The sequence below is a fragment of the Nyctibius grandis genome, chromosome 2, assembly GCF_013368605.1.
Source record: "Nyctibius grandis isolate bNycGra1 chromosome 2, bNycGra1.pri, whole genome shotgun sequence".
Taxonomy (NCBI): domain Eukaryota; kingdom Metazoa; phylum Chordata; class Aves; order Nyctibiiformes; family Nyctibiidae; genus Nyctibius; species Nyctibius grandis.
In genome coordinates, this window is record NC_090659.1 from 122,815,141 (window position 1) to 122,841,250 (window position 26,110).

A 26,110-nucleotide genomic window follows, 5' to 3' on the forward strand; every position below is an offset into this window, starting at 1 on the left:
CTTGTGTCAAATAAATCATCAGGCCAGGAAGCAGAGCCATGGGACCTCCCAGCCACAAGCTGAGAGTCTTCACTTAAACAACACGTAATCAAGCTGCCTTTTGAGCTCTGTTCCTTTGTAACCTATTAATTTTACATTTCTAACTGCACAGCAGCCCTGACCCAACTGGGTTGTGGAGAGCGCTGCGTGCATTCATTCAGGCAAAGGATGATTTCAGAAGTCAGTCAGATTTCATTCCTCGAGTGAGAGCTTTAAGCCATGGAAGAAGAATATTTATTCATAGGAAATAACTTCAGATGCTAGAAATGCAGAGCACTGTGTAGAGTTTTTGGTCACAATATAAGTGCCAAAGTCCATGCAAGAACTGAATTTGCAAGAATCCCTCTCTCCTTGCCCCTCAGCCTCCGGCTCAGTGACCCAGGTATGTATGTGTAAATGGTGTGAATTCATGATATTACAGACCATTGGGATCTGTAGTCAGGACCTGTTAGGTACTTGAATATTAAATTACTCCAACACTCAAAATGTCCCATACCCTTAGATGAACACCAGCTTGGATCTGTCTGGACCAGCACTTGATCTTACAAACAAGCAGAGTGGGTACAGTGTATTGCATCCAGACTTGCTGCTTTTACCTTCTTCTGACACCAGTAGAGCCATAGAGACACTTCAGTCCTTGACTCTTGCTGTGTTGGTGTGCCCTGCCACACTGGGACACGGAAGCCTCGTCCAACACTGAAATGGAACAGCGTTGTAAGAGAAAAAAACAAACTGGTTGATTTCTTTCTTTACTGTTTGTTTTACTGTTTCTGTTCTTAATCTTGCATGTCTCTTCCTTGATGTATTGAAGACTGACAAACCAGTGATTATTTCATGCTGAAAGGCTCCTTTTCATAACATTGAATGTCACAAAAATACGATTAGTTCTGCAACAGTCAATTCTCCCACTTCTACAGAAATCACATAATTTCAGTGTAGAGAGAGACAGTTATCCAGATAATTACAGTCAAGTTTATTCTGGAGACAGGAGTGAAAGCAATACATTTACTTGAGTCAAAATTAACCCTGAGTAATTCAGTGGTGGAATTCTGCTTTTTTGCAATTAGGAGAAAAAGCAAACCTCAGGTCTCATTTTAGAGTGTGTTATTATAAGTCAGACTGTCAACCCCGAAGGTTAGAGAGGAATATGTAACTGCCACATATCTTATGCTTAATTCCACAGACAGAGGGAAGAGCAAAGAAACAAGATGTATAACTGTCTTCTCAACCACTGACTGAGCTCCAGCTGTTTTTCCTATTCCAAGTTCCTTTTACTTTTTTCCTTAGCTTTGCTCTTTCCTTTGCTCTTTCCTAGCCTTCTTCATTTTCTCTGTTTCTCTCATTCTGTTTTTCTCACCTTCCTCCCCTTTCCTTCTCGTTTTTATTCTGGTTCATTATGGCATCAGTGCTTCTCAGCTGTTCCCTCTCACACTGTCTTTTCCCATTTTCTCCTTTGCCCCATGCTGCACTGGGGATCTTTGGAAAACCGTTCTCCCTACCAGGAGTGGTCCTTTGGCTTGTGTTGGCTTTGGCTTTGCTGCCACCAATGCAGTGAGGTGCTTGTAGAAACCAGTGGAGCAGTGGAGCCAAAGTCTTCTCCAGATCGAGCCCAGCATTAGTACAGCTGAGCTGAGGAGGGTGGAGTGGCTGTGCAGAGAAGCCTGCATTTTCCAAAGCTTGTGTGCTCCGCTGTGTTATTTGTGCAAAATATACTGGCATCCTTAGATAAATATGGATTCAAAATATGAAGAATTCTTAGTGCAAGGAGACCAGCTAGGTTTTTCAAATGAGAAGCCCAAAAGACTTTCTGTCTTGCCTGCGTGTCGTTTACTCTCTGCACTTGCTGTAAATCCAGGCTGTGCACCACACTCATGGTGGTGATGATTAACTTTTTTGCTGAGCTTCCATTCTGAAAAACTCTTTTTTTGTTGTTCAGGGCAAGATCAGTTGTTGACTATAAAACAGTTGTTATTTTATTCATTCCTTAACTTCTCTAGGAGCTTCATCTGGGTGAGGAATCACCAGGCCAGCAGCAGTACCTGCAGGACTTAGCTCTGAGGGGACAGGAGAGAAGGCAGCAGCAGAGCCTGTGAGCCACCATGAGAACACATTTAACAAACACTAATGAGGCAGCTGGTGGCTTCAGCTATAGCCTTAATTTCAAATATCGTAATTGATTGGTTTGGTTATTTATTACACTTAGCTTGCTGCTTTGGGCAAAGCAACAAGCTAATAAAGGGCCAGCAGTGTGTTTTTCAATTTTTTGCTGACTGTTGTGGTTTCTGGGGGTCTCATATGCTTCAGTAAGCATGTCTTGTCTATTCTCTCCCTGTGATCTATCACAATCATCTGCCTCTCTCTGCTAACTCCTTCGCTCCATCAGCCTGTCCCAAGAGATGTCCATTTTGTTGACCATGTGAATTATTACCTTTGTCCTTTTTCATTCTAAATGCTGTACCAGTTTCTTTGTTCTCTACTCCGCTGAGTAAGTTGTTTTGACTTTAGTGTTTTGCTGTGACATAAGCAAGTGCCAATAATACAAAGACACCCAAAAGCCTAGGTCTCTTCAAAACAAACTTGGAAACAATATTCCTCTTTATTTGGCTTAGCAGCATCAGCTGATGTTGCTTATGGCCTCCATAGACAGCTATGGAGTAGGAATAATGCAATTCAGAAAGCAATAATGTGATAAAAACTAAAGAATCATGATCCTGAATACTTGGTTCCACCAATATGAACTTTGATTTATTTGGATGGTTAAATAGATCAGCTGATGCTAAATTGTTTGCAAATTTGCTTTACTAAAGTGAACCTGAGTCCAGCAAATGAATAGCCACATCACACTGCCGTGGTTGAAATGCAGAACTCAGCAAAGTAATCAGACCCTGAAAGTACTGGAGTCTGGCTTCCTTCTTTTCCCCACCAAGAAGGCAGTCAGAGGTGACTTCGGACTGAGGATAAGGTGATTTAAGTTCAGGACCCTTTTCGCTTGCACTTAGCTACAGTTAAAAGGTTGTGCAAGTCAAAGATTTGATGCTAAAACATGAACATAATGGGCCAGAGGCCCCAGATGCCTTTATATCATCTAAGTTGTTGGTGTTGAAACAGCCCAGAGAGGACACATGCAGAGTTTCCCCTAGGTAGTATTTCCATTCCAGGAGAAGGCAGACAAAAGTGTTTTATTAGCCATGGGAAATATAACCAAAGCATCTGCAAAGAGCATGTCGTGAGGCTTCCTAGGCAGTGAAAGCTACATGGTATTTTACAAAAGGGTACACTTTAATGACTGTTAATTGGAGTGTGCTCTTTTAATACATGGGGAACCTTCAATATCTGAATATCTATTGGGCATCATGTTGGGGAGGGAGAGGAGAAGCACATGGGGTCTTTTAGGAGGGCATTTGCTCTTTGTGAGCCACATCTTACATCTAGCTGAGCAGAGGGGGAAAAAAAGCCAGAGAAAATGTCAACAGTGGGTTCAATTGACCTGGAGACAGAGAACATCAGGAATCTCAAACTATTTTTACAGCTTCACTTTGCTTTTAGGAACATTAACACTTCAAAGTTTATGACTGTGCCTCTCATTCGTGGTTCCAGGGTTTTTCCCTGATTATGGTCTTTTTTGGTTTTTTTTCCACAATAAAGAGCTTTGCATCAGTTTAGCTCAGAATAAGGTTGTTTTGTGCCTCTCCTAAAACCTTTAAACAACTGTGTGCATCAACAGTTTCACACATCTCACTGAGATGTAGAGACCCAACACATCCACTGCTGTTACTACTTGACTTTTTACCATGAGTGTGGCAGTTAGGGGGAGCGAGCAAAAGAACAAATCTTCCACCAGCTTGCCAATGGCATTTGAAAGATAGTACGATAAACACTTCATCAGGTGATTTTCTAATAACATACCTGCTACGAGAGTGTGTTTCCAAAGTAAATCAGACTCTCTGTTCTGGTTTCAGGAAGGCTTTTGTGGTTATTACCTACCTGCAGCAGAAATTGCATGATGTCTGTTTGCCTTATGGGTGGGAAAATTTATAGGCTTTTGTTTTGTGCTTAAAAACATCAAATCAGAAACCCTGAACAGAGCACTAGCTCCAAGCTTTTGCACTCTGTTTTCAGAATTCTTTTTAAACCACTTAATAATCAAAATGCTTTTCAAATAATTCTCTGTGTTTCTCAGATTTTTATGTTTTTGTATGCATGGTGTGCATAGATCTCATTCTCATGGGTCATAGCTATCCCACTACACCCAAAACAATGCTGAGTTCTTCACCTTCATTTTCTTGCGGTAAATAATGATCTATAAGCAACAAATTCCTCCTAAGGAGAGGAGGGGAAGCAATGTCGTTTCGGGGAAACAATGGCCTTTCAATGTGTTCTTAAGAATTTGTGTGGCACTTAGACTGTGATATCCAAAGGACAGAGCAAGTCAAATGGTGTAGTGAAAAAAAACCCAAACCACTGGCTCAATTCCTGCCTGAACCAGTGATGCCCAGTATAAACTCATGCAAGTCATTGTAATCTGAAGACATCTGGTAGATGGAGTTGGGATTAAGCACTTGGGCCAGCAGAGGCATCCGGACTGCTTGCTGTCTAGGATTGCCTGAGTTGGGAGGAGCGAACAGAATAGTTTTCATTCTGCTTGGAACTACAAACATCCATGGGGTTAAACATGGGAACGTGCACATTCTCAGAGCACCGAAGCCCCTGAGCTCTGTAACAGCTCAGCGGCACCTGGGTAACGCTCCGGTCCATGGAGAGGTCCTGTCTGGACGGCGTTCTCAGGCAGCATGCAGTACAAAAACTGCTGGCGGAGGGGTGCATGAAATGCCTGCTAGAGCTTGTGAACCTGTGAGCATAGAGTACATTGAGTGAATTAACACAATCGCATTTTAATGCCCGAACAAGCAAACTGAGTCTGTCCTTGAATCTGCTGTAGTTCTCTTTTTCCTTTCTGTGAAGCAGAAATAACAGATTCCTATCTGATGAGGTTTTGTGAGGTTAATAGCTATAGAGTGCCCAGGCACTCTCATGATGAGGGCCATATAAACACAAAGATTTTATACAAATACAGCAATGCCAAATCCTTGATGCAAATTCCTTGGTCCGTCTGATTTCCTCCCTTTCCTTGTACAGTTCCTCTGCCAAGTAAATATACTCCTTTCAGATGAAAATACTGGCCTCTCTGCCTAAAGCATCCTCATTGAATTACCAGTTGTGTTGGCATTCCTTCTTGGTATGTGTAGCTGTATAAAAATGTTCAAGATTTGAACAGGTCCTCGGGAGACCTTCCTTGCTGTGTTTCCTTGCTGCCTGGGACTTTTAGGAGAGTTAGCTAAGACTTTGTTAACAAACCCAGTCCCTACTTACCTGGTAAAAGGAGAGTTTTGCTCTCATTGTTTTGTGATGTTGTAGTAGTGCAAAGACAAGCTTATTCATGTTAGCAAATGATACACGACCTAATTGAGACTGAAGCGGGAAAAAATCACTGATTTTGCTAAATTGCCTAAACATGCTGTTTATCGAAAACTACTCAGATTACTTTTCAGTCCTCTTGAAAAGATTGTTCCTGATGCACAGTTTTAAATAAACTAACCACTTGTCCCTGACAGTGTTTGCCAAGCTCAGATGTATCTTTGTGAATAAAATGAGAATGATAGGCAATGGAAATACTCTGTTTCTTTACTGGTTTTGTTTATGTTAAATGACTGTGATGACAGTGCCATTGTACAGTTTCTTGGAGAAATTATAATGTAAAATATCAAGGCATTCCCTTAAAAAGGAATGTCGTTCCAAGTGCAGCAAATATCAGATCATTTATCTGTGTAGAGCCTGAAGCTAAACTGGATACTGATTGAGTATGAACTGTTTATGTTGGGGATGGAAGAACTGATATGGGAAGCCACATTCTTTTGCTTTGTATTTTCAAGGGGCAAGTATTAGTTCTATAAGCGTGTGATTTTCCATACTCTTCATACATGTGTTTGCTTTTTAAGTATTCTGTCTTGTTCCTTAACTTCACTTGTCTTTATATAATGCCTTGAAATAAGATTCATGTGTGCACTGGATGACTTTGCATGGCCCATAAACCTAGAGAGAGCTATGCCCTGATATCACACAAATCTCAATGGTGCTGCTTGTTTTCAGATCTTGAGGATGTATCTTTGATCTGAATAGGAGAAACTGAGTTGTACTAAAGAGTGCTCAGTCATAGTCGCTCGCATTTGTGATGCTGAGCACAAAAGCATGTGTGCAAGATGCATCTTAAATTGCCTTAGTTTTGACTTAGTCTTATTCAGGAAAAACTGTCAGAGATGTCTGTAGAGCTTCTGTGTATAATTGGTGGAAAAAAAACCAAACCACCTATATAATACACTATGAATACAGCAAAACAAACCAGAGTGCAGTTTCCTGGAGTTTATTGGTACGTTGTTGAATAATACTCCTTGTATTTCCATGTTCACTACATTTTCACCCCAGCCTTGGGAGCTTTCTGAAACACTGTGCCTGGTTATTCTCTCACACAGACCACGAGTCAGGAGTGGTTCTACTGGAAGAAGCAGAGTGGATTGGTACAGGTGATCTAAAATGAGTTTAAGCAGGTGGAAAGACCTAGGGTAGAAGCAGCAGGGGCTGTCTAATTACATTAATCCCTTTCTTGTCCTAAAGCAATGACCACTAATAAGGCAGTTGAGCAAGGGTTTAGAAAGTGCCCCTGTAGTTCTGAAATTCTCCCAAACAGAAAAAGATGACTTTTCTCATTGCTCACCACAGCCATGCACCTGTTTGGCCTAAACTGGCACCTGCAGCCGATGGAAGGGCAGATGTATGAAATCACGGAAGACACAGCCAGCAGTTGGCCAGTGCCAACGGACGTCTCCTTATATCCTTCGGGGGGCACAGGGTTAGAGTTACCTGACAGGAAAGGCAAAGGAACCAGTGAAGGTATGATTGGTGTGTGTCCATGTTGTGAGTCTTCTGTCTGCCTCTGAACTCCAGCCATCCAATCTCATGTTCCATTACCCTCAATGCTGCCATCATCAGGTGCTTCTTCCAGTCTTTCACGTCTAGAACTAGTAGTCATCAGTCTTGTTTCCATATATTTCTAAGTTTCCTGACCTTCTGATGTCCACTAATGTGATAAAACTGTGTTCAACCCTCACCACACATCTAAGGCATTATCAAGATGGAACCTTCTGTACTATATCTCACAGGCCACAGAAGGCATCATGAAAACCCTGCCTTAAGTGGCTGTTTTCATGGGAAAAAAAATGTGTCTTGAAAATTAAATAATTCCTGGAGCATTGGATCAAGATTTCTCTACAATGGTACAAAAATGTTTCAGTTTTCCTACTCATTGCCACCTAGTACCAAATGTTTTGAGGACCAAAATATTTACTAAGAGCTATTACACTGTGAGTTTTGGCAGTCCAGAGTTGGACATCTCTTTGCAAAAGTAGCCAGATAAAAGGCCTAGTCTCTACAAAGTATCATGATGTCAGCTGCTTGCAATTTTAACTGAAATTATAAGCAACTGCTGGGTCGTCAATTCAGCAGTGTGTTATCCAGCAGCTTTACATCTTACTGTGCTTTGTATAGAGGCAGCACTGCCAAAAGTACCTGTAAGCTCTGCAAAGGAGAGGTGTTTTATCCCTCCCAAGGCTCAGCTGGAGAAATGAGAAATTCAAATTTTCAGAAAGCTCTTTTGTTTGTGTATCAAGATTCTTTATAAGGTGTTAACAGATTGCAGTAAAATTGAAGTCATTGGCTATTTTTGGTAGTTATTTTGGGGGAAGAAGTTTTGTGAGTAAGAGATAAGAAGTATGCTACTGTTCTGGCAACTCCTTGAACTCAAAAGTTGCCACAGAGTTTCCTAGACTTTGGCTGAGAGCCTATGTTTACATGTTTAATCTAAATTAATTGTAGTATTTTTTTCTTTAAGAGCTTATCTGTCTTTATTAGTACAAATAAAGGCCATAATTACATGTGTTCCTTAAAACAGTGTATTTACTAGCAACTGATGGCTGACATCAAGTTGCTACAAGGAAAAATCAGCTAAGCAGGTTATTCTCAGCAAACCCTACTAGACAGTACAAGCTGCAGATATTCCTGCTGTTATATTCAAAAATACTTCACAACAGATCCTTTTATTTTCCCTCTAACTTGCCATATGTTTTATTTTTGAAATATCTAGTTTTGATCTGTCCATTTCTTTTTAAAAGTCAAAATGAAAATAAATGAATGTATCCAAAACTGCCATCTAAGTCAAAGACCTCCACCTGATTTCTTTTTCAGCCATGCTTACGGTGACATCAGTAGAAGTTTTGATTGCTGCCAAAAAGCTCTGTTAAACCAGAAATCTGGGAAATACCCTAGTTACATCATTAGAAGACCCCTCGAGTTAGCGCTTTGTATAGATCTTAGGGAATCTATAAGCTTTAGAGGGGAACATCTTGTTCTGATTTAAAGAATACACCAGGACAACATCTTTAATTGCTGGAGTAACACAGTTCAGCCTTAAAACGCAGCTCTCTCCCCATCGGGTGACTATGCAACTAATTCTGGACTAGCAGTGTTGCATGGCTACTATTCTAAACCAGACTGTATGTGATGATTGAAATTGATTTAAAAATGGGTTGAAATATATTTGAAAGTCATCTTGATCACAATGAAATAAGCTGGAATGTGTTAGACTATCCTTACAGACGATCTGAATGATTCATTACCAATGTTTTGCCAATCCTCAGTAATAGTCATTCCTTCTCATCTGTGGCTGTGCTCCAGCACAGCTTTACCTGTGTTTAAGCCCATCCCTGTTTAGCAAAGCACTAATCACCTGCTTACATTTAAGCATGTAATTAACTGCGATTGAAGTCAGAGAAATCTAAGTGTGTTCTTAAGTGTTTTCATGAGTCAGGGTACCTTGCTGTCAAAAATACAAGCAGATTCATCAAGGGCTGAAATGAAATAGTTCATTTTGATATCCAAATAAATTAGGAATAGTTGCTATGGCAACTAAAAAGTTCAAGGTAATGTGTGGAAAGAGCAAAAAGTAACTGACAGCCTAATTAAGAATTCAGACCTGAAGTTGATTTTAAGGAGTCAGATATGCTGATTAAAACATAATTTCTGATTAGGAGATGAAATGACTTTCTTATTGTAGTTACTTTATGAAATACCCAGTCCACAGGGCCTGATCCTACTGTAGGTTAAAACCTGATGAAACATGGATGGATTTCGGGGGCTGAATTCAGCCTGCTGAAGAGAGACTGTGGACTTCTGTATCAGGATAAATGTCAACCACTGGCAACACGATATAACAGCTCTTAGGATATCAGCTTCTCAGACATACAGTTGTCCATCAAGAGGAGACATAAACTTTCTAATTGTGTGTACAAACAATTATTTCTGTGAAATTGTCTCTTGCAATCACAGAAGCATTTTTGCTTGCATGAGCAAGCGCTGCCCTCTGTACAGGCAGAATACATGCTGTGCTCGTTTGCTCCAGGCTCTCTCTTGCATAGCAACATCTATCATATTAAATTCTTACCTTCCCTGAGTCACCCCGACGTACAATCTTTATTAATGAACGATCAGGGTGCATATCAAATACTTTAGGTTTTCATCTGAATTTCTAAGAAGCTGTAAAACATGTCAGTAGTAATCAGAAAAATATATCCTTCATTTGAACCAAAACATGTGATGTCTTTAGCTCTTTTTTAATAGAATTCTGAATCTTTTCATCTTACAATAATGGAATAAGAAACTTTGCATAAAGACGTGGGAACTGTTTCCTTTAATCCTGACAGTGTGAAAAGTAATTTTTAGTATGCCAAATAAATATTAACAATCCAGTTGATAAAGTAATCCCCTTCGGAATCAAGCTAGTTGATTTTCATTGTACAATTGTACTCTATCAGTACAAAATGATTCAGAAAGAATGTCCATTTACCTAAGCTGCTTCTGATTATCTCTATTAATATACGCTTGGATTAAAAAGTTAAAAAGTCAGCAGATTTTCCCCCTGTATTCATTTGAATACGATGACAAAGATAAATGAGGATCTTCTAAATTTACCAGTAGCTTTTTTTCTATGAACATATATACATCCTTTGCTTTCTAGACTGTGCTGGTATGCATAAAACTTCTGCCACAAGATAGCACAGAGATGAAACATGACATCAAATCCTGCTCCAACAGTGTACTTAAGCAGTTGCTGACTTTAAATCAGGAGTTAGTCTTACTCGGACCAAAAGTTCTTCTAAAAAGTTTTACATAAGTTTTTTTTAAAAAAAAAAAAGAGAAAAATTCTCATCCTACAGAGAAACATCTTCAGAGACTTTTTTTATTAATAGTTAATATGCATATAATTTATATATGGATTTAGAGAGACAGTTTCTCCTGGAGAGTTTATGTTGGGATGGTATATGGAGAAGTTTAAGGAAATATTATAATTAATATTATATAATATTAAAGGAAATATTATAGTTTGACACAATAAAACGAAAGGTTGTTCTACCAGTCACCTTTTCAACAGGACAAGTAAATTCTAAGAGTATTTGACTTGAATTCATGATGGAAGGGAAAAGATATTTTTGTGTCCTATTTCCCAAATGTAGGTTCTGGAAGAAAAAAAATCTCACAGTGTGATTTTCCTGCAAAAGATTGTATGTTCCTGAAAGTTTCCTTCTTGTTTTGTTAGAATTGCTAGGTCTGTGAAACACAGAGTAGTGCTCTGTAACGGCACGGAGATGAGATAAAAAATTTATTTGAATTTCTAAAATTAATAATTAGTCCTTGTTGGTGACATGATGCTCTCTGTACTAAGGCCAAAATCTTTCAGGTGACGCTACTGCATACTTTTCAACTAGAAGTGTCCTTAAATAAAGGCTGCTTGCTAAGCAGTTACCTTCTTCACCATCTTTATGCCCTGCGGGTGAAACTGTGGCCACTGCTTATAGCAAAGGCCAAAAAGGCACCATTCTGGGATTTTATTTTTAATTCTGCCCCTCATTCCCTGAACTTCCTTTGCGTACAGATTTTTCAAAGTGGCCACTAGTTTTGAGAACTGTGAGTGTATGAATTTCTAACCTGGAGTTTCTCAGATGTGTTTTCCAGGGATGCCGAGCTCCCTGCTGACTCCCTTGGACATTATGGCATGTACTGATTGCCATCCGGATACCCAGGCTCTCCAACCTGGTGGCTGCTTTAAGAAACAGATGCCTCCATTTGCTTGTCTTCTGAAGGAAGATGGATAATCATAACATACTTTACAGATTCTGTTGAAACCAAATAAAAACCTCTCATGGTCCTTAGTAGCTATTACTCAAGTGCAGTGTATGATTTCCTTAGTTTTTCTCAGTCCTTCTTTTCTTTAGCTTTTTTTGGACTGTTGAACAAATTTCAAATAATGTTGCCACCATCAAGAATTAATTTAATAGAGAAACATTTTCCTTTCCCCACTTAGGCATCGTTCATGTTGCTGTTCTCCACACTACCATTCCATCCTGTGACACGTCTACCTCACTATTACTACACTTCTCTTTGCTAATTTAATGATGACTTCTCCATCTGTGAACTTATATTCATGTAGGATATGATATCAGATGAATTATTCTTGTCTTCAGAATGTAATTACACACTCTGTGATATTACAATTTAAACAAAAGGCCGTTTTTCTCCAGGTTGCTCTTCCAATGTTCATGTTTTCAAACAAAACAGTTACTGAAGCCAGGAATAACCCTGTCAGTTTTCCTCCCAAAATCATATGGAATGGCTAGACAAAGTACTCTGAAGACCTCAGGACACTAATAGACTGTTTCTCAAGATCAGTGTCAGAGATACTAGTATGATCGGATTACTTGTAGGATCTAAGGCTAATCAAAGATTTTTGTTCCTGTGTTTTGGCAGGAAAGCCCAGTAGTTTCTTTCCAGACGACAGTTTTATAGACTCTGGAGAAATTGATGTTGGCAGACGAGCCACACAGAAGATCCCTCCTGGTATCTTTTGGAGATCTCAGGTGTTCATCGACCACCCAGTGCATCTAAAATTCAATGTGTCTTTAGGAAAGGCTGCTCTGGTTGGCATCTATGGCAGAAAAGGCCTCCCACCATCACATACACAGGTAATGAGACGTCATTTCGATTAAAGAATAGTTGTCTTAAATTGTACGTTCTTATGGCTTGTTGTTTTTATTACTTCAGCTATTTCTTTCAAGAATTTGTTGCATGCTTGAAAGATGTTAAAGATCACCTATCCAGAGAAAGATAATCAAGCGACAATTACAAGACATTTACGCACATTAACCTGGTGGGCTGTAAGCACAGGTAAAGCAGGCAGCAAGCTGCCAGAGGAAAAGGGTTTTGTGGGCTGGTGGTCACTGAGGGTATCAGCTGGTTGCTCCTAGAGGCACGAGATACCACCTTCTCCATCCAGTGCCCCTTGCAGCAGCAGCTGCACTCAAACTATATAAAAAAGAAGAGTATGTTAAGCAGTCTCGTATATCTCAGGTCTGTCTCCCTCTTTCAGCCTCTGCCTTTCCCCTCTCATGGTAAGAGCAGCAAGACCCCAATCCCTCACTTCATGGGAGCAAGATTCACTTTTGTCTTCTGTGGTGAAATGCCTTGAGCCAACTCCTCATGTTATGCATGTTGACTGTCAGAATAGACTGAGAGTGGTCAGAGCCCAGTAACTGGTGCATAACCAAACGCAATCAAGTTTTTACAGAAAGCTACTGGCTCACTTAAGCAGAAATCAAGATATAGTTATTATTTTGTAGGACTAAAATGAAAGCAGTTGCTTTTCTTGACACACTTGGCAAAAGCCATGTCAAGAAATCACTTTCTGTGAAAAGCTCCAAAGAACCATCCCCTTAAATAAGGTTTTTGCACATTATTTTCCCTACTTTCCATTTCAGTTTCTAAGCCTCTCTTAACCAGATTGATTAATACATTAGGGTATAACTCTCATTGGTAATGCAAAGCATCTTACTCCCACTTGCACCAGCAAGTTATCAAAGTATTACCAGGTTTATATTAATGTTGTAACTTACCCTTGCCCTCCGCTATTAACTGAAAAGCCAACACAACCATTTGAGATTTATAGAAATACCCTGCCTTTATTTTCTTTCTGAACAAACAAATATGTTTGTTTATTACAACCTTTCTGGGTAATACAGTATTTTCTACATATTAACACACCTGCAACTTATTTATGTCAGAGGTGTCATAAATCTACACTTTCTCTGCCTGCTTTTGTGCAGAATTAAAATATTTCAATAGGATCAGCAGGTCATAAATTCAGTGACACAGTAGTGCTGTTATTGCTCATTTTTAATCAGTCTCTTTTTACAGGAAGATTCCAACATTTAAAACTTAAAACTCCTGTATTACTGAAATAAAAACTGAAGTCTTGGTCACAATACTAACTGTAGATCAGAAGTCTGTATTGATTTTACTTGTTTATTTTCATTATTAATTTCTGTTATGGAACAGGACTTATTAAAAGAACAGTTTCAATTGTTTAAATAAGAAATGTAAAATTTAAACGTAAATTTAAACGTTAAGTCTATTGAACTTAGAGCAAAATCTTTAAATGTAGCAGGGCACTATACCCAACCATAGTAATGTTTTAAGCAATTGAGAAGCCCACACCAACTTCACCATTGCTGCTGTTTTTTCTTTAACCTCATTTTTGCTGGGTTATTCTGAGTGATTTGTCAGTGTCAGGACCTTTCCCATTTAAAACAGCACGGTTGTATATCAGTTGAAACCTCAGCTGAGAATGAGATGTTGAACGTGGGATGTGGCACATGTTTGTCAATATTACGTGCTGGAGCAGCTTGTATTTGCTTGCTCAGAATCCTTGTAAGTGCTGCAATTTGTGTAGCCACTAATTGAGAGCTGCCAAGTATATAAAAAAATGCATCATCTGGACCAAAACATCACCAGAAATGACCAGAGAGACATTTTTATTCAAGCAATAAAAACCATGGTATGCTAATAGAAACAGATCACAAAACCCACCCTGTTGTGAAGAAATAACTTAATGAAGCTGCAGATATTGAATCAATATTAATTTATTATTTGTTAATATTTAATTTAGTTTTTAAATTTTCCCTTCTTCTAGATTTATTATTTTATAAACCTGCTGTCAATTAAAACATTGTTCTCCTTCTGTATATTTTTATATGATGTTTAATCTCACCATAGTTTATTAGCCTTAGGAGTCTTAAGAGTCATTAAGTAACCTGTTTTCTGTGTTGAAATTGTAAACTTGCCTCTTATAGTTAATATACATTACACAAATATCTTCTTTTGCATAATCCAGAGTATCTGCTGCACTCCATAAATCTGAGTTTTATATTTCCAAATTTTGTAAGGAATTTCATAAACAAGTCTTCGACAAAATGTATGCTTAGAACAGTGGTACAGTCTCCCCCAGAAGAATTTAATAAAGGGTCAATTATTTTTCCCCAGCCTATCTAGTTGATGGCAGTAGTAAAATTCTAGCTGATAATCGTGTTTTCTGCTGGTTTAGATAATCAGATATTTCTTCTGTTTAGAGAATCGATATTCTGTAGTGTGAGCCTTAACATAGTCTATTCTCTTTCAGGATCTTTGTATTGATCCCCAGGCTGTAGACCCTTAGCATATATTCCTGAATTTGGTAAAATGTTAAAAGTCATATTTATCCATGCTAAAACAACAAACTGTTCCAGAGTCTCTTTGGGAAACTTTCTCTGCCTGTGGTGATCTGTCTACTAGTCAAGGTTGCCAATAACCATGGACACTAATGAGTAGGAAGAAAATGCAAGCTCCAAATTTCTGTAGTCTTAGAAATAGAGCCTGCAGAAGCCTTTACTGTTAACTAAAGGCATTTCTTCTCATTCTTCTCAACAAATCATAGTAAAAGTTGCACAATTTTATTATGGTCTGTTAGATTTAATCTTCTTAGATCAAATGATTTTTTAAACTCTTTTTAACCCAGGCCAAATTTTGTTAAATCATAAATTTTAGGTATTGGCCATGACAGTTTGTGGGAGGCATTTTTCCACTTATACAATTTGAATTGATTGACATGGTATTTTATCTACAATTTCCTTGCTTGCAATAACTCTAATTGCATATTAAAAATATTGAAATGAATTAAAATGCAATAAAGCACAATCCGTTTGTGGTTCAATTAATATTTGCAACTAGTAACTAGTAACTTTGCAAAGTTATCAACATCCACAGCAGCATCTTGCAAATATTTATAAAAATAAACTTTTACTTTTGGCAGGAAGCCGCAAGTAAGCGTAACCCAGATTGGAGTGTAACAACAGCAGCTCACCGTAGCTGGATGCCTTGAAATTGTTTTCATCTCACTAAGCTTTAAGCATCTACACCTAGTATGTAGCAAGAAATGGATGCTCATAAGGCACAGTCCATAGGACGTTTCTTAGATGTCAACTTTAGGATGAAGCAGATTGCGTTCTAGAAGTGTGTCTTTCTTTGACTGCAATCCGGTGGTTCTAGAAAACTAATTGAAGCCGCCACAGAGATGTCAGCACTTGGTGAGATGAACTTTACCTGTGGTGTCTGCAGTTACCTTACCAAAATCTAGTCAATCTGTTTCATCATGCTCCAAAATGGAAACGGAAATATGTAGGTTTTTCTCTTACTGGTTTTAACTTCTTCAGTACACCTGGCCAACGTATTCCTTAGTCAAACTTAACTCCGCTGAGACATTCTCAGCAACCAGACAGCACCATGATGTCCTCTGTCACTGCCCTTCTCAGCTGTGTCAGTCATGGCCACACTGATAGCTGATGAGGAGTCAGCCTAGGCAATAGCTCATCCTCAGAGCGGCTACAAATACCCGTCTCGCAAAATGTCACTCAAAACAACCTCTCACTAGTATACTCTTAAACTTAAAATCACTGAATCATTATCTTTTTTTTCAAAACAGAAACTTACATTTTCAATTATATATTTTTAGATTTTATATTTTATTATATATTTTTATAATTTGTATTTACATTGTATTTTTTTCAAAACAGAAACACTGTCTCTGACAAAGCTAACTTGGATAGACTTTCAAAAGGAATGCCTTTCGCAGGTGTGCCGGCTTTTACGTTCTCAAAAGACACTTCAGCACAAAATTTGAGAGATGTATACACTGAAATGCAGAAAAAAAAAAAATACAAGGCTCAAAACTTATTTCATGTAAATAAATGATTTTTTAAAATACAGTAATTAAAATACTCTAGAGACAGATTTTGTCATTTCATGTGCAAGCTATGTCATATGTCGCTTATTTCTCAAAATGTTGTTGGAAAGAAGCACTTCTAATTTTTTTTAGCTTAGCAATGACTGCAGAGGAAAGAACATGTCATCAAGTCCTTATCTTGGTTGACTTTGAAGACCATACCAGACAACTTAATAATATAACAGAAGCACCCAAATTTTGCTACAGTGAAGTCAAAAGGGATAAGAAGCCTAAATATTGTTGCCACACTCAGCCAACACTCAGCAACCATTCAGTGCAGCAACATTTACTTGTGTTGTGGTTTCTTTCTGCCTGCTTTCCTCCTTCCTGCCAAAAACTCAAGCTTACTTGACCAACGGGATGATAGAGGCAAAACCAAATGAAGTCAGGGAATAGAAAAGCTGTGCCTCAACTGCTGGATTCTGCTAGCAACATGTCTTGTCCACCTAAACACGTGATAAAAGTCAGATTAGAAAAGGTTCACGTATCATTTATGATGTCTGCTAGGCTTGTATCTGACTCGTCCCACAAATATTACCAGACAAAATACAATTATTGCAGGAAGTCAGTGGAAAGTTATTTAAATAGGGAACTAAAGGTAATTGCAGTACTAGTAGCAAAATCAAAGCAGTTGTTTAGCCGAAGTTACCCTGGCAAAAAATAAATATGTCCGCTTGAGGAAAACTTTCAAAAGCTACCCCCTAAATGGGACTTTTACATATTACTTTATCTCTTTTCCATCTTCATCTTCTACAATCTTTTACACTTTTGCTATTGCTTTAAGATAAAACTCTTGCTGGCTAAGCAAAATACTTCTGCAAAACCTCTACCAGAATTTAATTACAAATACCTCTTATCTTTTCCTTGATGACCCATAGCAATTCTGGCAAACTACTCAGTTAGACTAGATGCATTTTTCTGTCTATTTTCCTTATTAGACAAGACACAAGCTAACAAATAAGCTTCTTATCGTCATACTTACAGTGCAATTTAGGCAAGGTCCCTGGACCTCATGTTTCTCTGCCTATGTTTCTACAGAATGAGAACACGTCAGTAGGGTCAATATGCCCCAAGTCACATTCTAAAGATGATTTCTTGATTCATGTAACTACAGAAAAATACATTCATATACTAGCTATTTCCAAAATGATTACTTGCAGGTACTCCAGGAACATACTTGAGTTACCAGAAAAAATCCTGTTTATGATGCTTCTGTAGACCCAGAGCAAGAGATTAAGCTTGAGAAAGCCTGAAATACACACAAACATCATTCTCTTTTATGTTTCAGTTTGACTTTGTCGAGCTCCTTGATGGAAGACGTCTACTGACACAGGAGGCAAGAAGCTTAGAAGGTCCTCAGCGGCAACACAGAGCTTTTGTGCCCTTGTCCAGCCATGAGACAGGGTTTATCCAGTATTTAGATTCAGGAATATGGCATTTAGCCTTCTACAATGATGGCAAAGAGTCGGAAGTGGTTTCTTTTCTTACTACTGCTATTGGTAAGGATTTCCTGTATTATTCCTAAACTCCCAAATATGCCTCGAGGCCAGGTATTAACACACGTACTCAAATTGCATGGCGGCTTTGTGTGATTTCAGAGAGATTGCTTGTAGGGGATTGTATTTAGTAACAAGATGAATACTGTTAGGCCTTAAATATCTCATAAGTATTTTGTAGGCCTTTTTAGTAACTATACCCGTAACGAGATTCTACCTAGTACCAAAGGTGGATTACAAGCTTGAAATTCCCTGCTTAATTTTCTTCCTTTGATCTTCTTTTTATTTAGGGGTTTTTTTTTGGTTGACTTGTTGGTTTTTTTCTTTTTCTCAAGCAGAGGGATAGGAATGATTGAAGAGCACACAGCAGCACCATGCAAGAGTTTTGTGTGACAGGCAGTCCTGCCTTTGAGCACCATCAAAATAACTCAAGCTTCAGTTCAGGCAGAGTACTGGGTTTAAAACTCCAGCAAAGAGCACTGCAAAGCTTGGTAGTAGGAACCACAATAACAGGAATCTCTGTTTCTCCTTGATAACAGAAAGAAGTTGAGATTTTTTAAGAAGAACAAATTAACTAAACGGGTCTCTTAGTTTCTCTGGCAGTAAAGTGCCCTGCCAGTTCAGTGCAAAGGCACCAATTTGTTGCTGTCCAAGGACGAAAAGATTCTGCCTGTGCGCTGCCCAACAGCCTACCACACTGGGTATTCTTCCTTCGCCCTGTAAATATCAGAACCTGTTTCTGATTCAATAATATTTCATCTTAAATTTGACTGACCTGCTGAAACTGTTCATATACCCACATTCATTTGATTGTAATTTAAAGATTGCTCCATAAAACTAGCACTCAGCTTTCTTCTAGTCACAGTGATTGTTTAATGGACTTTTTTTCTTTGCTGAAAAAAAGCAGACTCATTCCAAAGCTGCCATTAATCCCTCTCCCAGAAGAGGCATTGGTGTTGAGTCTCAGCTGTCTGCAATAGTTACCTAAGAGCTACGGGCTGTAATTTGTCTTGGCAGGTTAATTAAAAGTTTAGGTCTTATTAAAGCAAAGTCATTAAGATCCCAATATTCCATTTTAGTGCTAAAGTTTATCTAATGCAGAAGTGGAAACTGCTATAATACTCTGTGTTAAATTTAGAACCTGGAAATGCACGTGTTCAATCCTGTTCACAGTTAAGCAACACCAGAAATAGTTGCATGTTGGCTTATGAAATTAAAGTCTTGCTCTATAGAATGCAGATTTACTGTTTGCTTTAGCAATTTGAGTTTTTACTTACACTGGCCACCTTCTGCCCAGAAGAGCTTCCAGATATTCTTCTGAAAGTGACTTTTTTTTTCCTTGTCTAAGAACTTCTTCAGTTTAAAATTTCCCATCACACGAAAATTGGCAAGGCTCTCACAGCAGAAAACACTTTCAAAGCACAGTGACTAGTTGTTCTTGTTTTGAAAGTGATGCTAAGTGTTCTAGCCAGACTTTTCTCTTGGCCTCGTTGCACTAACATGGCGTGGGGGGTGAGGGAGACAAAACATCCTTAATTTGCCTTTGAACAGTCGGGGAATGGTGTGGGTGAGCAGCATGTCAGACTGTCTTTAAGGCAATCCTATTTTGTTTATACTCTGTACCTCCATGACCACGTGATAAGCAGAATAGTCCGTGATCTATAGTGCGTGATTGTCCTGGTTTGGCCCAAACCAGGCCAATTAGTCTTAAAGAAACCAAGGTCACTGCTAAATTCCTCACTGCTTACGAGTGAAGAGCCAAAGGGGGGTCGCACCTGCAGGGAGGAGCAAACAGGGCAGGTGACCCAAGATTGATCAACGAGGTATTCCATCCCATACACGTCATTCTCACTTTCCTATTTATCACTAACCCACTGCCTCCTGGAGGTGGGGCCCAGGAGGGAGGGGCCCTCCTGTCTCCCACTGATTGGTACCAGCTTTGCCAATTCTCCAGTTAAAAGCCTGCAGGTGTGATGGCAGGGGGAGCTACTGCATTTTCCCCTCTGCCTGTGCTGGGGGGAGCAACTTTACCTGAGGAGGATTTCCAAGCTCTCAGTCTTGGTTTTGTGTATATTTGTATATATTTGATTATTTCTATTATTACTATTATACTCTTTTTCATTACTATAGTTTATTAAAACTGTTTTAACTTTCCAACCTGTAAGTCTCTCTCCCTTTTCCCTTTCCCTTAGGGTGGGGGGGAAGAGGGTTAACAGAGAGCGTCTGCCACAGGTTTAATAGCCGGCCCAACTTTAAACCGTGACAGTGATATATTCTATATATCCCCTGTTGACCTTGAATCATTCTGTGTTTCAGTACAAGGAAGTTTTCTTTTGCTATACAAGATAGATCTTTGCCCCATATGTGGGAATCACTTTGCCCACTGGCAGCTGTATATCAACAGAAAGCTTTAGTGTACAGGAAAAACTGTTTAGGTACAAGCTATGCACTTTGAAACTCACTTGAGGTAAGTAAAAATTTTAGATAGGAAGATGTGGCTTCTTGGCTAGAATTTGGCCAGAGAAGTACAGTATTTTTATAAGTACCATGAAAAAAATGTAATAGCCTTAGCAAGTTGGTAGTTTTCTTCTTAGTCTAGATTTCAACAGCTTGTTTTAAAAAAACAATTGAGGCAGGTGTTTTGTGTAAATGTACTGTAATGCTCCAGAACATTTCTAGTGTATTCATGAGGTCTGGCAAGACATGGTTGCTAGATTTTAAGTCTATAAATACTATAGTACCGTAGTGTTATAATTTTTGTCAGTGCCAGAGTAAAGAGGATACAGCAACCTGACACAGTTTATGAACCAGGGTGTAAAATTGCAATGCCAAACAAATAAATCAAGACACATGTGATGGGAGCCTTAGATCTATCTGTGTGGGGTGAGGAACCTGCAGAGGAGTTGTGTTGACTGTCAGAGGCAAGCTGCCATTTAATTTGATTTCTGTGGCAGGAGCATGTAGAAAAATCTCCCTTTATTATTGCACTGACATAGGGCTTACAGTGAGAGTGTGTTTGAAAAGTAGAGTTGTGATGCAGGAAGAAGTAGGATCCAGTGATCTGAGAAGAGGACCAGCAGCCTGGAACTCCTGAATTCTGATTGATGTGCTAATTCTGACCCAGCCTAGGCTCATGCTTCAGTTGATCACCTTGTAAAACTGAGGAGAGTGACATTTCCCCAGAGATGCTGTGAGGATGATAGAACTGCTGGGAAAATGCATTAAGCATTAATTAATGATCATAGATAATAGTAAAAAGCACAAAATTGATAATGGTGGTCATAATGATAAGTTCATAATGCCAAACTGTGCAGTCGTTCCTTGAGGCAGACCTTCCCTGCGAGTGACGACTCACCTGACTGAAGGACCATAGCTTTTACTTCAGTGATAAAAATGTTAAAAGGAAAGGGAACTGATTTTCCAAGTATATCTGCTATCTTCCAACAGACTGAACTTTTCAGAGCCAGTAAAGTTGTTGCAGGCTCTATATGACAGTAGCAACTGCAATTACTGTGCAGTGCTTGTCTGGGATGATTGGTTCTCCATTATTCTAGAGAAAACTGGAGAAAAATGGAAAAAAAGCATCTATATTCCCAGTTTGATAACACACAGTTAACTTCATAAATTGTGAGGCTGTCTGTCATACAGTTTTGGAATCCAATACAGCTATAACTAAATCCACCCAGGAACATTAGCACTGATTTTGAGGGCAGGAGATGGCAGTTTAGCCTGTTTTTTTTAAAAGAATGTGGAAACATCATCACTAAAGAGTTAGGTGGTGTCAAGATGTGTGCCTGTTACATGCCACTGCATGTAAACCTGGGGAGAATATGCCATTGTAATGCCTGTCAGAGCTTATACCTCTGCATAATACAGGCAATTCAGGTGGAGGGGAAAAAAAAGATTCTTCTGGGAAAGTTTTCATCTTTTAATAGCATTTTTATATCCCATTCCTCTGAATTACAATGCAAGACATTGTAAAGAAATGGACAATCAAGGTCTCTCAATAATAAATGAACCTTTTTGTAAATGACATTGGTGTCACTTTCTGAAATTTCTAATAGAAACACTTCTCTGAAAAGCGCCTTGTGGATTCACCTCTGCCTGATAGCGGTGATTTATTCAGAGCAATCATGTGTAAGTGGAGCAGAATAGTAGGCTGCGGAATCAGCTGGAATCAGCACATCTGAGACAGATGTTGGCCAAAAATATGCTCAGTAGAAGCAAAAAAACATCTGAGAGCCTGAAAACTGCATCTATAGAGTCAGAGAGAAAGTGTCTTCCAGCAGCTGTTGCTGCTGAGCTCAGGCAAGCTTGGCTGTGCAGGGCCACTGAGAAGTCAAAAGGAGAGGCAAAGCAGCTGTCTGTGAGAGGAGAGCATCTCTTTACCAGCATGTCACCCAACAAGCTACAGGAAACACATGTAGAACACCCGTGATAGGATGCAAGGTTTTAGCTCACCTTTATCTTCTGCAAGAGACAACGCTTAAGTTTAAGAAAAGGACTGTTGTTCCTCCTGCCCCCTCTACCATCCATAAAGAAAACTACTGTAGGTACTTTCTCCATCAAAGTGCAAAGCCAGCTGGAGGTGTTATTTATAAGGGGCTGCCAGCTTATCCAGCACTTTGCAATATACATCAGAAGGCAAGCTCTCTTCCTGCAAGAGCCTAAAATATAACCCACCCCCATACAGTCCCTAGGACAGCAATTCATACACAAAAGAGGATACTGAAAGAGGAGCACTTCACAGCAGGACTGAGCTTAGAGAGGAGAGAAGAAATTACAGGGCACAGAGGCAAGCATGGGACTGGGAACACTCCTTGTGTGAGAGGTGTCAAGAATGATGCTTCCTTAGCTCTGAGTGAAAATGTGTTTAGCTTGTTCTTAGCAAAGGGAAAAGGAAGAGCCTGAGTAGCTCAGGTTTGCTTCCCTTACTTTTGCTGCCTGTGCATAGGCTAACTTAAACTCTATCAACTTCCAATTCAGAGGGGATGTGTAAGTGTGACCCACTTACAGTCTCAAAGCCATTCACGTTATTTACACTTGTTTCGTTAATGTCTGGAAAAGTCTAAATTGGTTTCATGTAAATATTGAGGAGTCAGGATACTGTGCAGACTAACACAGGGTATGATCTGTTCTGGCTCACACTTTCTTTTAGCTCCTTAATGCCTGAGTTACTTCACTTACATCTCCCCCATCTACAATTAGATCTTCAGGACTCTGAATGAGGAAAAGTGGTTTTAATGTCCCAGCTACCCTTTTCTGAACTTCTCCTTACGCTATATCCAGCAAAAGAGGCTGAAACCTTAGCAAGCACTTCGCTGAATCAGGATCCTTTAACTGTTGGTGGAACTCCAGCTGCTCCATGGAAGTGCTCAGTTACTACCAGTGTTGTTCTCCCCTATTGCACGAGTATGGTCATCTGAGCTCTTTCGCTATTTCACAGAGGAACTTCTGAGCACTTCCACCTTGTGATAACACTCTACAGATAATTAATTAGTAGCCTGTTCCTTCCCAGACTCACAACTGTTTTCTTGCTCTGCACAGAAGAAATATAGTGGCATATGAGAACCATGGCAGGGAGGAAAATCACAACTTTGCTTTTGATGTTATTGATCTCTCTCCTGCAAAATAACAGCAGAGCTTTGCATGCTCTGCAAATAGTTTTTGCCTCCAGCTCTGTGTGTCCTATTACAAACCCTTGCTTGACAGACACTCTATCAGATGGTCAGTGCCTTTTTTTGATTAACCTCTTGTTGCCACCACCCCTTTTTTGATGCTTTGTTTCCTGCTTTCAGCTCTTACCCAGCTTCTCTGAGTGTGGCAAAGTTTGTAGGTCTCATTCAGGTAGTATTTGGAAAAGATACAGTCACTCAGAATCACAGAATCACAGAATCAATCAGGTTGGAAGAGACCTCTGGGATCATCGAGTCCAACCATTGCCCTGACACCACCATGTCAACTAGAGCATGGCACTAAGTGCCATGTCCAGTCTTTTCTTAAACACCTTCAGGGATGGTGACTCCACCACCTCCTTGGGCAGCCCCTTCCAATGTCAAATGACCCTTTCTGAGAAGAAATTCTTCCTAATGTCCAACCTGAACCTCCCCTGGTGAAGCTTGAGGCTATGTCCTCTTGTCCTATCACTAGTTGCCTGGGAGAAGAGGCCGACTCCCACTCCACTACTCAATTCAGGTAGGAGGCAAAAAAGGCATTTATGAGTCCCTGCCAGGCAGCGTTAGATTTTTTGCTTTGTGAATTTGGTCTCATGAATGACTTTAGGTTGACAGGTCTGCTTGACTGAAAACTTATGCTTTTCCACAGAGTAGATTCAGGTTATGCTGCAGCACTGCAAGGTGTCTTCCACTAAACAGCCAGCTGGCCACAGGGCTTAAGGTCCTTCAGTGAGAGTTGAATTCGTCCATGCAGAAGGATAGCAAGAAGACAGGAGATTGCCATCTCCATCCTAGCCAGACTAGCATGGTAGGTAGGGCATCGCCTGGGGAGATGGAAATGTGTGGTGAACTCCCTCTGCCTGAGCTTTCTATGAGCTGCAAGAATTCCCCTCTCCAAGCAGGTGTAGTCGTGTGCTTGGTGACATTTCACTTTTTCATCCAGCCTATGTGTAAGTCTAATCTGTTTGCTTTATAAGGCTTACTAAAAAGCAAACATAGCCTGAGCCTGGCTCTGGAAATGGAAGAAGGGCTGTGCAGAGGTGAAACTTTTCACATTAGTTTGCACTCCCTGTGGGCAGAGGTTTTTTGTTTGCTGTTCTTGGTAAAACACTGATGATGTTTTTAGATGGATAGTGATACGGCCGTTAAAGCTTCAGCACCTATAAGTCAGCAACAGCTTTATCAGTTCCCCCTTAATCTTTTCACTTTTTTCCCCAAAATTGATGAACAGTCTCATTTCCCAGGGAAGTGAGCCGAGGGGATGCGCATGTCCCAGTGCTGGAGTTTATCTCCTTGTCTGCCTTTTCTGATGACTGCTAACAGGTCAAGCATTGCTCCCGGTTCTTAAATCCCTCTCAGCTTCAGTCATTAATGTTTGTACATGATCCTATGGCACATCGTTCCCTAAATGCTACTTGCAGCTTTTTGCCTGCTTCTGCTGGAGCTGCAGCACTTCCAAGAAACCTGAGGTCAGACCAATCATTTCAAATCTACATGTTATTTGTGATGACCTTTTTTCTCTCTGCAAGTGTCTGAAACAATTCTTACGTAATAACCCTGCTTTCCAAGCCATAGTGGCAGGCAAAATTATTATTTCAGGATTTTTCTTTTGAAGACACAAGGCATCTCTAATGAAGGGGAAAATAGGGACACATCTCAAAGATAATTAAATAGTAAGAAGCCTGCAAAGGTCAGATACTTGGCTGTAAAAATTTCCACAGCTGCTCTTTCCATACAGAGTGTATCTCTTCATTGATGCTCTGTGAGTAAAAGCTAGCAGCAGAAAATCACAGTGTGTAAAGCTACCTTAGCAGAGATGGAATCATTTATTTAATGTTACACATGAAGTTTTTCTTTTTTTTTTTAATTTTGATTTGTGTATGTACACTCCTCTTTCAATAGATCTTATGATTACAAATGATAATTTAGGTGAGAAAAATAGACAAGCAGACACATTTTCATTTATATTATTGTACAAAAGAAATTAAGCTGCGTTAGTTAAGATTTCCTGGATGACAATAAGTATTCATCTCAGTGGAAGTTAGACATCTGAATGTCTTTAATGATCCAGATTTTGTCTGGTTCTGATCATGCTTTAAAGAGGTAGAAAAATGAAGGTAGATTTGTCTTTTTGAAAACCTTTGCCTACATCTGTACTTACATGGGCTACTAGCCTTGAACTTGCTTATCAGTGTGCTCTTTGCAGGCAGGCAAGTTCTCTTGATCTGACAGAGCCTGTACAAAAGGTTTATTGATTGGGGTAATTACTTTAGTTTTAGGGTCAAGAAAAGGTTTATTTAATACCAAAGTTAAAGCCTTTTTCTTTCTTTCTGTTATTTTTGTCCCTTTTTTTCAGTTCAAATTTTTTTCAGAACAGCAGAATTCTGCCTTAATAACGAGGCATATAGTGCTATCTGAGGGTTTCTGGAGAAATGTGTAAAACAGTGCATATGGTTTTCGTTTTTACACTTTTGTATATAGCTCTTTCCATGCACCCCAGACTGCAGGCTAACATAAGCACAGCTTGTTTTATTCCTGTGTCGTATTACCGAGCTGCTAGAACAGCTCTGTGCAGACTTTTCTTTCCATGAATGCTCCCCTGCTAAAGCACAGAAATAAGGTTGTAGGAGTTACTCACTTTGGCAAAC

The 26,110-nt window shown here is 39.5% G+C and overlaps 1 protein-coding gene across 3 annotated transcripts in view; it reads left to right on the forward strand.

The window, feature by feature from the left end:
• TENM4 (teneurin transmembrane protein 4) overlaps positions 1-26,110 on the forward strand; it is a 359,290-nt gene that overhangs the window by 168,157 nt on the left and 165,023 nt on the right. For all 3 annotated transcript variants that reach the window (XM_068395558.1, XM_068395560.1, XM_068395561.1), the window contains 3 exons: positions 6,814-6,984; positions 11,950-12,164; positions 17,580-17,790. In XM_068395558.1, the coding sequence (XP_068251659.1) occupies positions 6,814-6,984; positions 11,950-12,164; positions 17,580-17,790 (597 nt within the window). The remainder of the gene's footprint in view (positions 1-6,813; positions 6,985-11,949; positions 12,165-17,579; positions 17,791-26,110) is intronic.